The 11,578-nt window shown below is 45.1% G+C and overlaps 2 protein-coding genes across 3 annotated transcripts in view; both read right to left on the bottom strand.

The window, feature by feature from the left end:
- Positions 1-1,398: 1,398 nt before the first annotated feature.
- On the bottom strand, positions 1,399-4,534 carry tdh2 (L-threonine dehydrogenase 2; the record flags this gene model as incomplete). The annotated part of the gene is made up of 8 exons (XM_083682846.1): positions 1,399-1,544; positions 1,966-2,235; positions 2,332-2,422; positions 2,696-2,868; positions 3,233-3,382; positions 3,582-3,652; positions 3,767-3,809; positions 4,345-4,534. 8 exons carry the CDS (start codon positions 4,532-4,534, stop codon positions 1,399-1,401), a joined length of 1,134 nt encoding a protein of 377 aa, XP_083538972.1.
- A 734-nt stretch (positions 4,535-5,268) lies between these two features.
- Positions 5,269-11,578, bottom strand: part of LOC310814526 (myotubularin-related protein 9) — a 12,137-nt gene continuing 5,827 nt past the window's right edge. For both annotated transcript variants that reach the window (XM_083684006.1, XM_083684005.1), the window contains 7 exons: positions 11,080-11,253; positions 10,568-10,785; positions 10,090-10,251; positions 8,837-8,978; positions 8,389-8,609; positions 6,861-7,012; positions 5,269-6,526 (listed from right to left, as the gene is read on the bottom strand). In XM_083684006.1, coding sequence (XP_083540132.1) covers positions 6,411-6,526; positions 6,861-7,012; positions 8,389-8,609; positions 8,837-8,978; positions 10,090-10,251; positions 10,568-10,785; positions 11,080-11,253 — 1,185 coding nt within the window. In that variant the 3' untranslated portion in view covers positions 5,269-6,410. The remainder of the gene's footprint in view (positions 6,527-6,860; positions 7,013-8,388; positions 8,610-8,836; positions 8,979-10,089; positions 10,252-10,567; positions 10,786-11,079; positions 11,254-11,578) is intronic.

Here is an 11,578-nt window from a genome sequence, read left to right on the forward strand (position 1 = left end):
GGCGACAGGACTCCTCCTTCAGCAGCACGGCGGATATGTGACGACGGTGGGGCAAGGACATCTCAAACTGGCTACAACTTTTGGCTATTATTATTATTATTATTATTATTTAATATATATATCAATTAATAATATACCGAACGAAAGACGGTTGGTCTCTATTTTGCCGTCATAATTTTCCCTGTTTATTGGTTATTACTGATTTTACTTGTATCCATTGATGGCTGATACTGTTGTTGGCCACATTTTGTTACAACCTTGTCAGGCAGCTAAATAGACATAAACATTTACTCATTGATCATTGGGATTTTTTTTGTACCAAACATAAAGTACATTTTCTGTTATGGTGATGGACAGCAAATGTGCTGTGAACAGTCTTCGGCCCTTTTGGACAATAGTGATGATGAAAACTCAAGCACTTCAAAGGCCCATGTATCATTATATCAACACTACAGTGCAATATAGTGACAGGCGATATCAGGCCACACCACACACAGAAAACATCATATTCTGAGCAAATTAAGAGATTTATTGAATTTAGGATTAAAATTACACTGCAATTTTTGTTAATTACTCACAAATATGTTTCAAATTAATCTACAGATGAAAATAAGCTTCAATTCGATGGTGCTCATGTGTAGGCTACCCCCAAACCACACATTTGTGTGCTAGTCAAGGAAAATGGAAATGTGTGGACATGTACTGAAGTTGGTTGTAAAAGAAAGCATTTTGTAAACCTTGTGAGTCCTCTGTTAGTTCTGCACCTGTTATTGTGCATGATGGGTGTAGCTAGCTGTGATCTCTCACTGCCTCAGTGTAATTTCACAGTGTATTGTTTCTCTGGTTGTACTAACCTCACACTGCAGTAGGAGGGAAGATAAATCCCTTGGCATTGCTCGAAACAGAGGGGGTATGATCAACAACGTCATCTAATTTGGCAGAAGCCTATTTCCTCAGAAGTTTGATTCGTCCTATGTTAAAGCATATTTCAAACCTGCTATCATTTTAAACCCTCTCTTTGTCACAATTAAAACAACAGAAAATGAAGAAAGTCACAACAGAAGAGAATGGTTGACAGTATGGTTCCCTGAAAAAGAGTAAGGCTGCTAAGAAGAGAGTGTGTGCGTTGTTGCTTCATGTTTGAATGAATGCGTGTCTGTGTCTGACTATTGACTTGTCAGTGTCCATTGTCATGGCAAGTAGTGTTGCTTTGGTTGAAGATTCCTGCGCCGCAAATAGTCCCTGGTTCATTGGTTGAACTGTCCTTGTTAACAGAAGATTCCTAGTGAGGAGACGGTGCTTGGGTCAAAGAGGGTTTGCTGTGATGGATGCAGACCCAGGTTGAAGTGGACTTAAGGTGGAAGTGATTGGTTTGTCAGTCTCTGTGGACAGGGCCTGCTAGCTGACTGGCAGCCCCGCGTTGGTCCTCTTGTCACGGATAGAGCTGATCATGTCTGTGACGAGCTCCTCTTGCCCGTAGGCCGGCTTCCATCCCCAGTCTCTCCGCGCGTTGGAATCATCAAATCTCACCGGCCAGCTGTCCGCTGCAGACAGGTGCACACGCGACATCAAGAGTCTTTACACATTTAAACCGTACAGTTCCATAACATCATTCTTGAATCATGATCAGTGACCATGTGTCTATCAGAACAATATCAAACAGAGCTAATATAGGTCAGAGGTGAGAGCAAGGCTGAGAGAAGAGGCATAAAACAATGTTATACTCGAACAGTATGAATTTGTTTTATCTACAGCAAACCTTCCCAGTGGTGCTTCTGTTGGTGATTTTAAACTCAAGGGCTGTGTTCCAAAATGCGTTCTTGCACTCTAATCTAGAGTGTACACCAAGTATGGTATACGCTCTCGATACAGTGTGAGAACGCGTTTTGGAACACAGCCAAGGTCTAGCTAGAGATTCAGTCAAAAAAAAGAGAGACACTGTAGATACATTGCCTGTGAGCATACCGATGGTCTGACGGACAGAGTCAGGGTTGTAGGTGACCTTCAGGTACGGCAGATGCTTGCGTATCTCCTCGGCGACCTCCTCCGGGGTGAAGCTCATGGCGGCGATGTTGTATGTGCGCAGGGACAGCTGACACTCCGGCGCCTGCATGAACTCCACTGTGGCACGGTGGCAGTCAGAGATGTGCATCATGGGTAGACGCGTGTCGGAGCGTAAATAGCACTCATGGTGGCCTGTACTGAGGGCATCATGAAAAATCTGAACCGCGTAATCTGTGGAGAGTAAAAATGATTACTGAATGTATTGGGGAAATGTCCATTAGCGAGACTGATTGCGCAGACCTGACTCCATGATAAAGAAGCGGTTACCTGTTGTTCCCCCCCCAGGATGTGTGTTTGCTGAGATGACACCAGGATAGCGTAGGCAACGGAAGTCAAGTCCATATTTATGATGGAGGTACTAAACAGACAGCAGAATAAACACAGTTGGAGGTAGAGCAATCGAGTACAAACATATTTCTTATTCTCCTGACACTATAAGTTGAGTCATTACATTTTCTCTGAGAAGAAGAAAATGTCTTTCCTGCTTCTCTATCCTTTTCACTATAAGAGTGTGTGTGTTTGTGCGAGCATGAGTGTGTAGGTGCGTGTGTGTGTATGTGCGTGTGTGTGTATGTGCGTGCTTGAGTGAGTGTGTGTGAGCGTGTGTGTGTGTGCTTGTGGCTGGCCACACCTCCCCCATCAGTTCTCCGTGTACTTTGGAGACCCCATAGATGGTCCGAGGCCTCTGGACACAAAGGTCAGGCGCAGGGTCACGGGGAGAGGAAGGCCCAAAGGCTCCGATTGTGCTAGGGACAAAGAGACGCAAGCAGTTCTCCAGAGCCAGGTCCAGCACGTTATGAAGGCCTAGTGAGAGAACAGCAGACAGTGAGTCTTTCGATAAAAACATACAACAAATACAACAGCGCTGGATATTTTGACATTAACAAATCCAAGAGGCAAACATACTATATTTTGACACAGCACAATTCAATTGACATTAGTAAATTAGTACATTTCTTACACAGAAGAGTCCCACGTCCATTCTTTGTCATGAAGGATATTAGTGGACGAAGGATCATGATACATACTGTATTGTGTGTGTGTGTGTGTGTGTGTGTGTGTGTGTGTGTGTGTGTGTGTGTGTGTGTGTGTGTGTGTGTGTGTGTGTGTGCGTGTGCGTGTGCGTGTGCGTGTGCGTGTGCGTGTGCGTGTGTGTCTTTGAGCTGACCTGTGATGTTGATCTTGCGTGCCAAGGCCACGTTGGCCTCCCCTACAGCGCTGAGCAAGGCGCTGTAATGCACCAGCCAGGTGATGCGGTTGTTCACCACCAACTCTCTGAGGTTCTTATAGTCCAACACATCAGCGTACACAAAAGGGCCTGAGGAGGAAGAGACGAGACGAGACGAGGAGGGAGTGACAGAGGAACTCTTTGTAAGATGATGGAGAGAGAGAGAGAAATGTATTAGGATGAAAAGGTGGGGTGTTGGAGAGGGGCAGTGTGGAGTGTGTGGGGAGGACACATGAAGAAACAACAGCTAAGCATTAGACCACGGAGGCCATCAACACCTCTGACGTACCACTGGTGTACACCTCCGTGGGAGGTTTCTTGATATCCGACAGGATAACGTTTTCTGTTCCATACTGTTTCCTACAATGTGATATTCAGCATGTATTAAACATACAAGTAGAGCATGTTATCTGTGTATGATGAGTTACAATTCAGAAAGGGTTTAACCCCCGAAAAAAAACAACCCCAGCTCACCTAAGGATTTCTGCAAGCCCCACACCAAGCTGCCCAAGGCCACCTTTCCACGAAGAGAGTAAATAATGCAGAGAATTGATAAGAAGTCATACAAAGGTACACAATCTGAATTGGTCACTTTTGAATTTGTTCAGAGGTCTCAAGGTTGCAGAGAATATATGGGTAATAATTTAAAAAATAATTGTTTCTTGATGTACTATATGTATCCGAAAAAATGTGTTTTGTTGGACTCTATTTCAACTAGGCAGTGACCTTTTTTGTTTTCACCAGAGCTTTATCCATAGACAAAACCGGCCGCAGGCTATTATTCTGTGCTCGCTGGGTCCTTTATGTCACCAGCACAGTCTGCCCAGAGGCTATTGTGATGAGTGAAAATAGGATGGCCACCAACTGAACAGTGAAAACAACTCGAAATGAAAAACACAAGGCTATGATAATACACTGTCAAAATACTGTTATGAAACCTCTGAACAGATTTGTAGGTTTCTGCTCAAATACCATCCATAAATATAGCCTACTTGTTTGCTTTTTTAAAAATTATTATTATTATTTGTTATAATTAAGTGCAATGATCTGACCTGTGATGAGAACGCGGGGGTTCTCTTGGTAAGGGGGTTCGGTGGTTTCATGACTGTTCAGCCGGCTGATCTGTCGGGGCGACCAGCTAAATCCCCGAATTGGCAAACTACGGGCTCGGCTGCGACAGCCGTGGCACAACGAGCCGAACAGAGCCGCCGAGGGCACACAGACCCGCATACCCGATTGCATATCGAGCTGCTGGTTCTAAGGAAAAAGTTGAATTACAGACAAAAGCTTACATTATATTTCATCCGTCCCCTCCCTGTCTTTCAACAGACTACGCCTTAAACTTAGTTTACCCTCTTACAATTCGATGCAAAACACAGCAGTGTTAGAATAACAAGTCCGTTGAAAGTCAAGATGTTGACTACAATTCAATTGTATACAGACTATTGACTGAAACACCAACCGTTATCTGTAACAAGTGTATTTTCTACAATGAATTGAAGAGATATTACCTGTGTGCTGAAAGTCTGATGATCCTACCAACCACTTGTTGCTCCAAACTGAACACTTACAAATCGTCCAAACGCATCCGACACTATAAACTAATTTATGTAAATTGCGCGGATAAAACGGATTTCATGGTATTTAACTGTTAGAATTAAAAGATGATCCTCCTATTGGTCACTGATTAAGCGCACCGAGCAACCATTGGGTAAATAAGCAGCTGGAGGAAGGCATGCTGGGATACGTGGTTCACGTAAACCGTGTCATCGTGTCATATAAGCCGTCGAGTCGTTGAAAAGGACTACAGTATCCAGGTTGCTAAGTTATACATGTGGGCAATAATGCTGACTAGCTGCTCACTGAGGATTTGTATTGTGTGAGTTGTTTAGCTGAGCTTGGCTTGAACAGGACTGGGGGGGTGTGGATTACTTCAAAGAGGGGAGCACAAATAATACAATAATATTAGCAATCAATCAATCAAATGCATTTGTATTGCACATTTTAGAAAGACCATAGTCTCAAAGTGCTTTACAACAAGAACAATACCAAAAAGCAAAAACAATAAATACAATATAAACAATATGAACTAACACCCAACCATAGACCCCCAACATGCACAGCCAAGGAACAACTCCCCAGTCGAAACAATACTCAGATGAATAATGGGCCTAGTCATTGTCAACCACAACGTCAAACTAAAGTCCTGTTATTAGGAAAAAAGACAAACTAAATGAGAAAAATCATTAGTATAAGCAAATTAGTAAATATAATTCACATGTAATTATAACTACTTGTCATAATAACATTAAATGGGTAATACTCATGTGGTTGAGGTTAAATTGCCATGTCACATCACCCCAGGGTTACTCTAACCCTAACCCTAACCTTCATAAATGGTAGTCAGACATGTGTCTTTGGACTAGTAAGATTTCCACTTCCACATTTCCTTTTATCATACAGCAGCTATCAATTTATGTTTAAAAAGGAAATATATGATGTTTGTTTAGGACTCCAATCCAAGTTCTCTCAATTAATATATTCCATTTAGCTGACGCTTTCATCCAAAGCGACTTACATTGCAGTGAGTGCATACATTTCAGTATATACGGTCCCAGCGGGAATCAAACCCACAACCTAAGTGCTGTTAGCGCCATGCTCTACCAACTGAGTCACAGAGGACCACCACCAATTCTCCAAAAACAAATACGGACTTGATTTCAGCATGTTGGTATTCTGGAAATGTGTATTTCCTTTTTTTTCATTTAATGTTTTCCATAAGTATATTTTACACAAGTATATTGAAAGCTGCAATTCCTCTCCATCTGGTGAGTATGTTTCATGACTCTACGACCAATCAAATTCATTCAAACTGCCTTGTGAAATTTCAAAAGGCTATGTACTGTAAACGAATACAAACCTGTCTCATGAAAAAATTATACAAATGACACATGAGGTGAAAAAGTCACAGTATTTAAGGCACTATTTCACAGTCAATATGCAATGCATGTTTCATGGTAGTTGGTAACATTCAGTGTCCAAAGCAATGGATTTTCTTTAGGATGGCTTCCCTATACATTCGTGTCAATAGGAGTCCCCCACGTATTTGCGTGTCCCATCAGTCCAGTGGGCTTTTAATGTTCCCTGCGGTCCGACACTTAATGACCAGGTTCCGTATCTCCTCTTGAGCCTCAGCTAGGTGGCGAGTGTGTTGTGTCCACCGCTGGAACAGGCCTGAGAAACACAGAGGATGGTTGGACTCATGTGCACTGAACATGTCACACAGAATCATCCAACATAATGCTACAGGCTACATCTTAATGGTCCTTCCTAAAGACCTCTTCACCCCTTACAAGTTTCTCTCCTGTTAATAAAAAAAAATCCTTCTTCTAGTATTGTGACTGCCTATGGCCACTGGTCTGAGCATAGATTACTTTATCTTATGATGACTGATGGATAGACGATTCACTTACTTAAACAAAAGTATTTGTTGTAAGTCGCTTTGGATAAAGGCGTCTACTAAATTCCATAAATGTAAATGTAATGTAAATGAGAGCCCAGACCTCACCTTTCCAGAGCTGCAGGGACTGAGGCTGGATGGAGGGCCAGATGGCCAGGTCAGTGGCCTCATACAGGGGGTTGAAGTAGCGCTCCCTCTCCCTGGGGCTCAGCAGGGCCTGGAACAGACAGTGAGTCCTCTCCTTCACCCCCACAGCACACCTGAGGAGAGAGAGGGGGAGGGATACAGGATACAATGAGCCAACATAGAGATACTATGTCGGTAGAAAAAGAAAGGAGAGAGAGAGTGAGATGGAGAGAGACAGAATGAAAGGGTGGATAGCGACTGACTGATGAATGGTGTGTGAAGAATGAGGGATGAAAATGAAACGTTACATTTTTTAAATGGGAATGTGAAGCAGTAGTGAGTGCATTCTTGAAATCCCCTGAATTCCTGGACAATGAGTGTGCCCTCAAAGATCATCTGAGTCACTCAATACCTGCTAATTGAACAGCACGCTTGAATGAAGCTGTCATGACCTCGGTGTTTACTTATATATGCCATTTAGCTGACGCTTTTATCCAAAGCGACTTACATTGCAGTGAGTGCATACATTTCAGTATATATGGTCCCAGCGGGAATCAAACGCCATGCTCTACCAACTGAGCCACAGAGGACCACAGCATTTACTTGGAATAATCCTTGACTGGTAGCCTATACAATGGACTGAAACTTTGAAAACAGCTGAGGCTTGAAAAGTCACGTTGCTGATTCTCCATCTCGCCAACATTGGCCTCTGACCATCAGGTCTGTAGATACAGACACAGTGATGTAGTCACCTTGCACTCCAATATCATCACTGATGTTTTTTCGCTGCTCATGTGGGTCCTACAGAGAGTTATGTTGTACAAACTACTTGACATGTAGATCAAAGTAATTTGCTTCTTCAAGCTACATTTTAACGGTCCCTCCTAAAGACCTCTTCACCCCCACTACCCCCACTACCCCCACTACAAGTTTCTCTCCTGTTAATAAAAAAATAAAAAAATAAAAATCCTTCTTCTAACATTGTGACTGCCTATGGCCCCTGGTCCGAGCATTGATTACCTTATCTTATGATGACTGATGGATAGATTTACATTTTACATTTATGGCATTTAGCAGACACCTTTATCCAAAGCGACTTACAACAAATATATTTGTTTAAGTAAATGAATCATCTATCCAACAGTCATCATAAGGCAAAGTAATCAATGCTCACATCAGGGGCCATTGGCAGTCGTAATGCCAGTAGGCTATTTATTTTAATTTTTTAATTTTTAATTTTTAATTTAATTTTCTTAGCAGGAGAGAACTTGTACAGGGGGGTAGCGGGGGTGAAGAGGTCTATGGGGTTGGGGTTAGGGTTAGTTTTGGGGGGGTAGTGAGGGTGAGGCGGTCTTTAGGCGGGACTGTTAAGATGTAGATGATAGATGAAGATGTAGAAGATAGATGGAAATGGAAATGTCTTTGGCATGACCTCCCCCCCCACCCCAAAAAAATAATGAAATAAATCAATAACCCCCAGAATCTGAATATCTGTGTCACTGTGTCTCACCTCTCCTGGTGGTTGTTGCAGAGGAAGGTCCCGTAGTTGGAGGCGTAGGCCTCGCTGGCCAGCCTCAGCAGCAGATCCTCCGTGAAGCCCAGGGCCAGGGGGAACTGACGCCACAGCTGCCACACACAGTCCAGCAGCAGCAGGAACACCGGAGCCTCCTGCCTCAGACGGACGTGGGAGTAGGCAGAGTGGCCACACCGCTGCTGGAAGGGGTGACCCGCCTGGGAGGGGGGGACAGAGTGAGGACACACACACACACCCAGAGACCCGTAAGCAAACATGCACAGGCACATCCTGGAAAAAAAAACGGTCATGAAAATCCTTTGAACCCCTCCGTCGGTCCATAGTCAGCCATTCAACCTGACGTTTCAATCCATTCATATGTACTTCGGTGATGTTTTCATTGAAAGGAGGAGGAGGAGGAGGAGTGTGACTCAAGACGACTGACCTGTAGCCACTCCCTCTCCAGGAGAGCCAGGAACCCAGCCTGTGTGCGGCACCGCGGGTCCAGGATGAGCTGGGCCAGAGAGCTCACCAACAGAGTGGTGTCTGTGCCCTCCGAGCCATGGACCAGAACCGAGTGGCCGTCCCTGGACACACAGAACCAAACACGTCAACAATAACAGAACATTGTACAGCGTGACATACACTCACCAAACACTTTATTAGGAACACTATACTAATACTGGGTAGGGCCTCCCTTTATTGGGAACACTATACTAATACTGGGTAGGGCCTCCCTTTATCAGGAACACTATACTAATACTGGGTAGGGCCTCCCTTTATCAGGAACACTATACTAATACTGGGTAGGGCCTCCCTTTATCAGGAACACTATACTAATACTGGGTAGGGCCTCCCTTTATCAGGAACACTATACTAATACTGGGTAGGGCCTCCCTTTGCTCTCAAAACAGATTCAAGACCCAGGTGCTCGCCTATTGGGTGGCAAAGGGAACAGCCCCTCCCTACATGCAAGCAATGGTCAGCCCCCAAACCCCTGCCCGATCACTCCACTCTTCCACCTCGGCTGGCCGCCTGGCACCGCTGCCTCTACGTGGATGCAGCAGCCGCACTACTCGGTCACGGCTTTTCACTGTCCTGGGGCCCCGCTGGTGGAATGAGCTTCCCACTGCTGTCATGACTGCAGAGTCACTACCGATCTTACACCGTAGATTGAAGACCCCTCTCTTCAGGCTACATCTTAACGGTCCCTCCTAAAGACCTCTTCACCCCCACTACCCCCCCTGTACAAGTTTCTCTCCTGTTAATAAAAAAATAAAATAATAATAATAATAATCCTTCTTCTAGCATTGTGACTGCCAGTGGCCCCTGGACTGAGCATTGATTACTTTATGTTATGATGACTGATGGAGAGATGATTCACTTACTTCAACAAATGTATTTGTTGTAAGTGCGCTTTGGATAAAGGCGTCTGCTAAATGCCATAAATGGAAATGGAAATGTGAATGTAAAAATTGAAAGCAGGGTTTGATGAGGCCATGATAGTATGAGCCCATGCCCTGCTGACATACCCTCTCCTCCTTACTTTCCTGTCTTTCTCTACCGTCTCTATCCAATAAAAACTAAAAAAATATAGTGGGACTGCCCCACTCCAAAAAAATGACCTTTAAAAAAAAACAAAAAAACATAGATCAGCAATCTTGGTAGCGATGGTGAGAACAGTGCTTTTACCCCTACCTCTCCACACACTCTGCCAACAGGCCGGCTGTGGCCAGAGCTGCGTGGACATGGGAGAGCCACTTGGAGTTCTCCAGCTTGCTGAGCCAGCGGTCGACGCTGTGAGAGTGGTCCTCGCATGCCTCCACCAGCTTGATCAGGCTCTCCTGGAGCACCTTACCCCTGGGGGCACACACACACACACACGCACGCGCACACGCACACGCACGCACACACGCACGCACGCACACACACACACACACATACAAATAGACAGGTGATGATTAGGCATACCACTGTGAAGTAAACAAGATATACCAGTACACAGATTCATTTGTGGCTACACACATTTCGATTCATTTCTTGGCCTGCACACAGCACAGATGCCTGCGTGCACGCACACACACACACACACACACACACGCACACACGCACACACGCACACACACACACACACACACACACACACACACACACACACACACACACACACACACACCTTTCCAGTTGGCGGTGCAGTCTCTTCCAGCAGCTGTAGCTGGATTTGGACTCAAACCCGCCCCCTGTCATCCTGGCCTGCTGAGCCTGCTGGGTGGAGCGGGTGTCAATGATGTAACCCTTATCTGAGCTGTCAATCACCGCCTGGAGGAGGAGCTCATCCTCCCTGCAGCGCTTCCTATTGGCTCCTGTCAGAGGCTGACTGCTGCGCATAATAACCTAGGAAGCATGTTGATGATTGATAAAGACTGGGCCTCTTTAAGTCAACAGGAAATCATCCCAAAAATAATTACATTGTAATGACATGAGACAAGTGTGTGTGTGTGTGTGTGTGTGTGTGTGTGTGCGTGTGTGCGTGCGTGTGTGCGTGTGTGTGTGTGTGCGTGTGTGCATGCACGCTTGTATGGTGTGTGCATGTGTGTGTGTGTGTGTGTGTGTGTGTGCATGCATGCATGCGTGCTTGCGTGCGTGCGTACATGCGTGCGTGTGTGTGTGTGTGTGCATCTGCCTCACCATGCCGTTCTTCCTGTGGTAGTAGCAGAGAACAGGGAAGCGTCCTCCCTGTCTGAACCTGGCCACCTTCACCAGCGCCTCGTCACTGACGCACCGAGGGACGATGACAGCAGGAGGGTAGGAGGGACAGACAGAGTAGTCCTTGTTCACGTGACTCAGCCTCCACCAAGCATGCTGTGGAGGGAACAAGGGGACAAGACCGTGGGTCGAATGGCAGTGTCAATCACAGCAGAAAAGCTCACTGACTACAGTCATCCATCTATCCCTTCTATTCATCCTGAATGTCCCTCATGAGGTTAAGCTGAAGCTGAATGCCCTATTCGACTCATTTCTTTCTTTTTTTTTTAAATATGTTTTTAGGGCATTTCTGCTTTATTGGGATAGAGACAGTGTCACCACACTCAAGCGGATCACCACTTTCCCTAATCAGAAGCCATGGATGAACAGTGAGGTCCGACTCCTGCTGAAGGCACGTGACACTGCCTTCAGATCAGGGGAT

Source organism: Argentina silus (genome assembly GCF_951799395.1).
Source record: "Argentina silus genome assembly, chromosome: 13".
Lineage (NCBI taxonomy): Eukaryota > Metazoa > Chordata > Actinopteri > Argentiniformes > Argentinidae > Argentina > Argentina silus.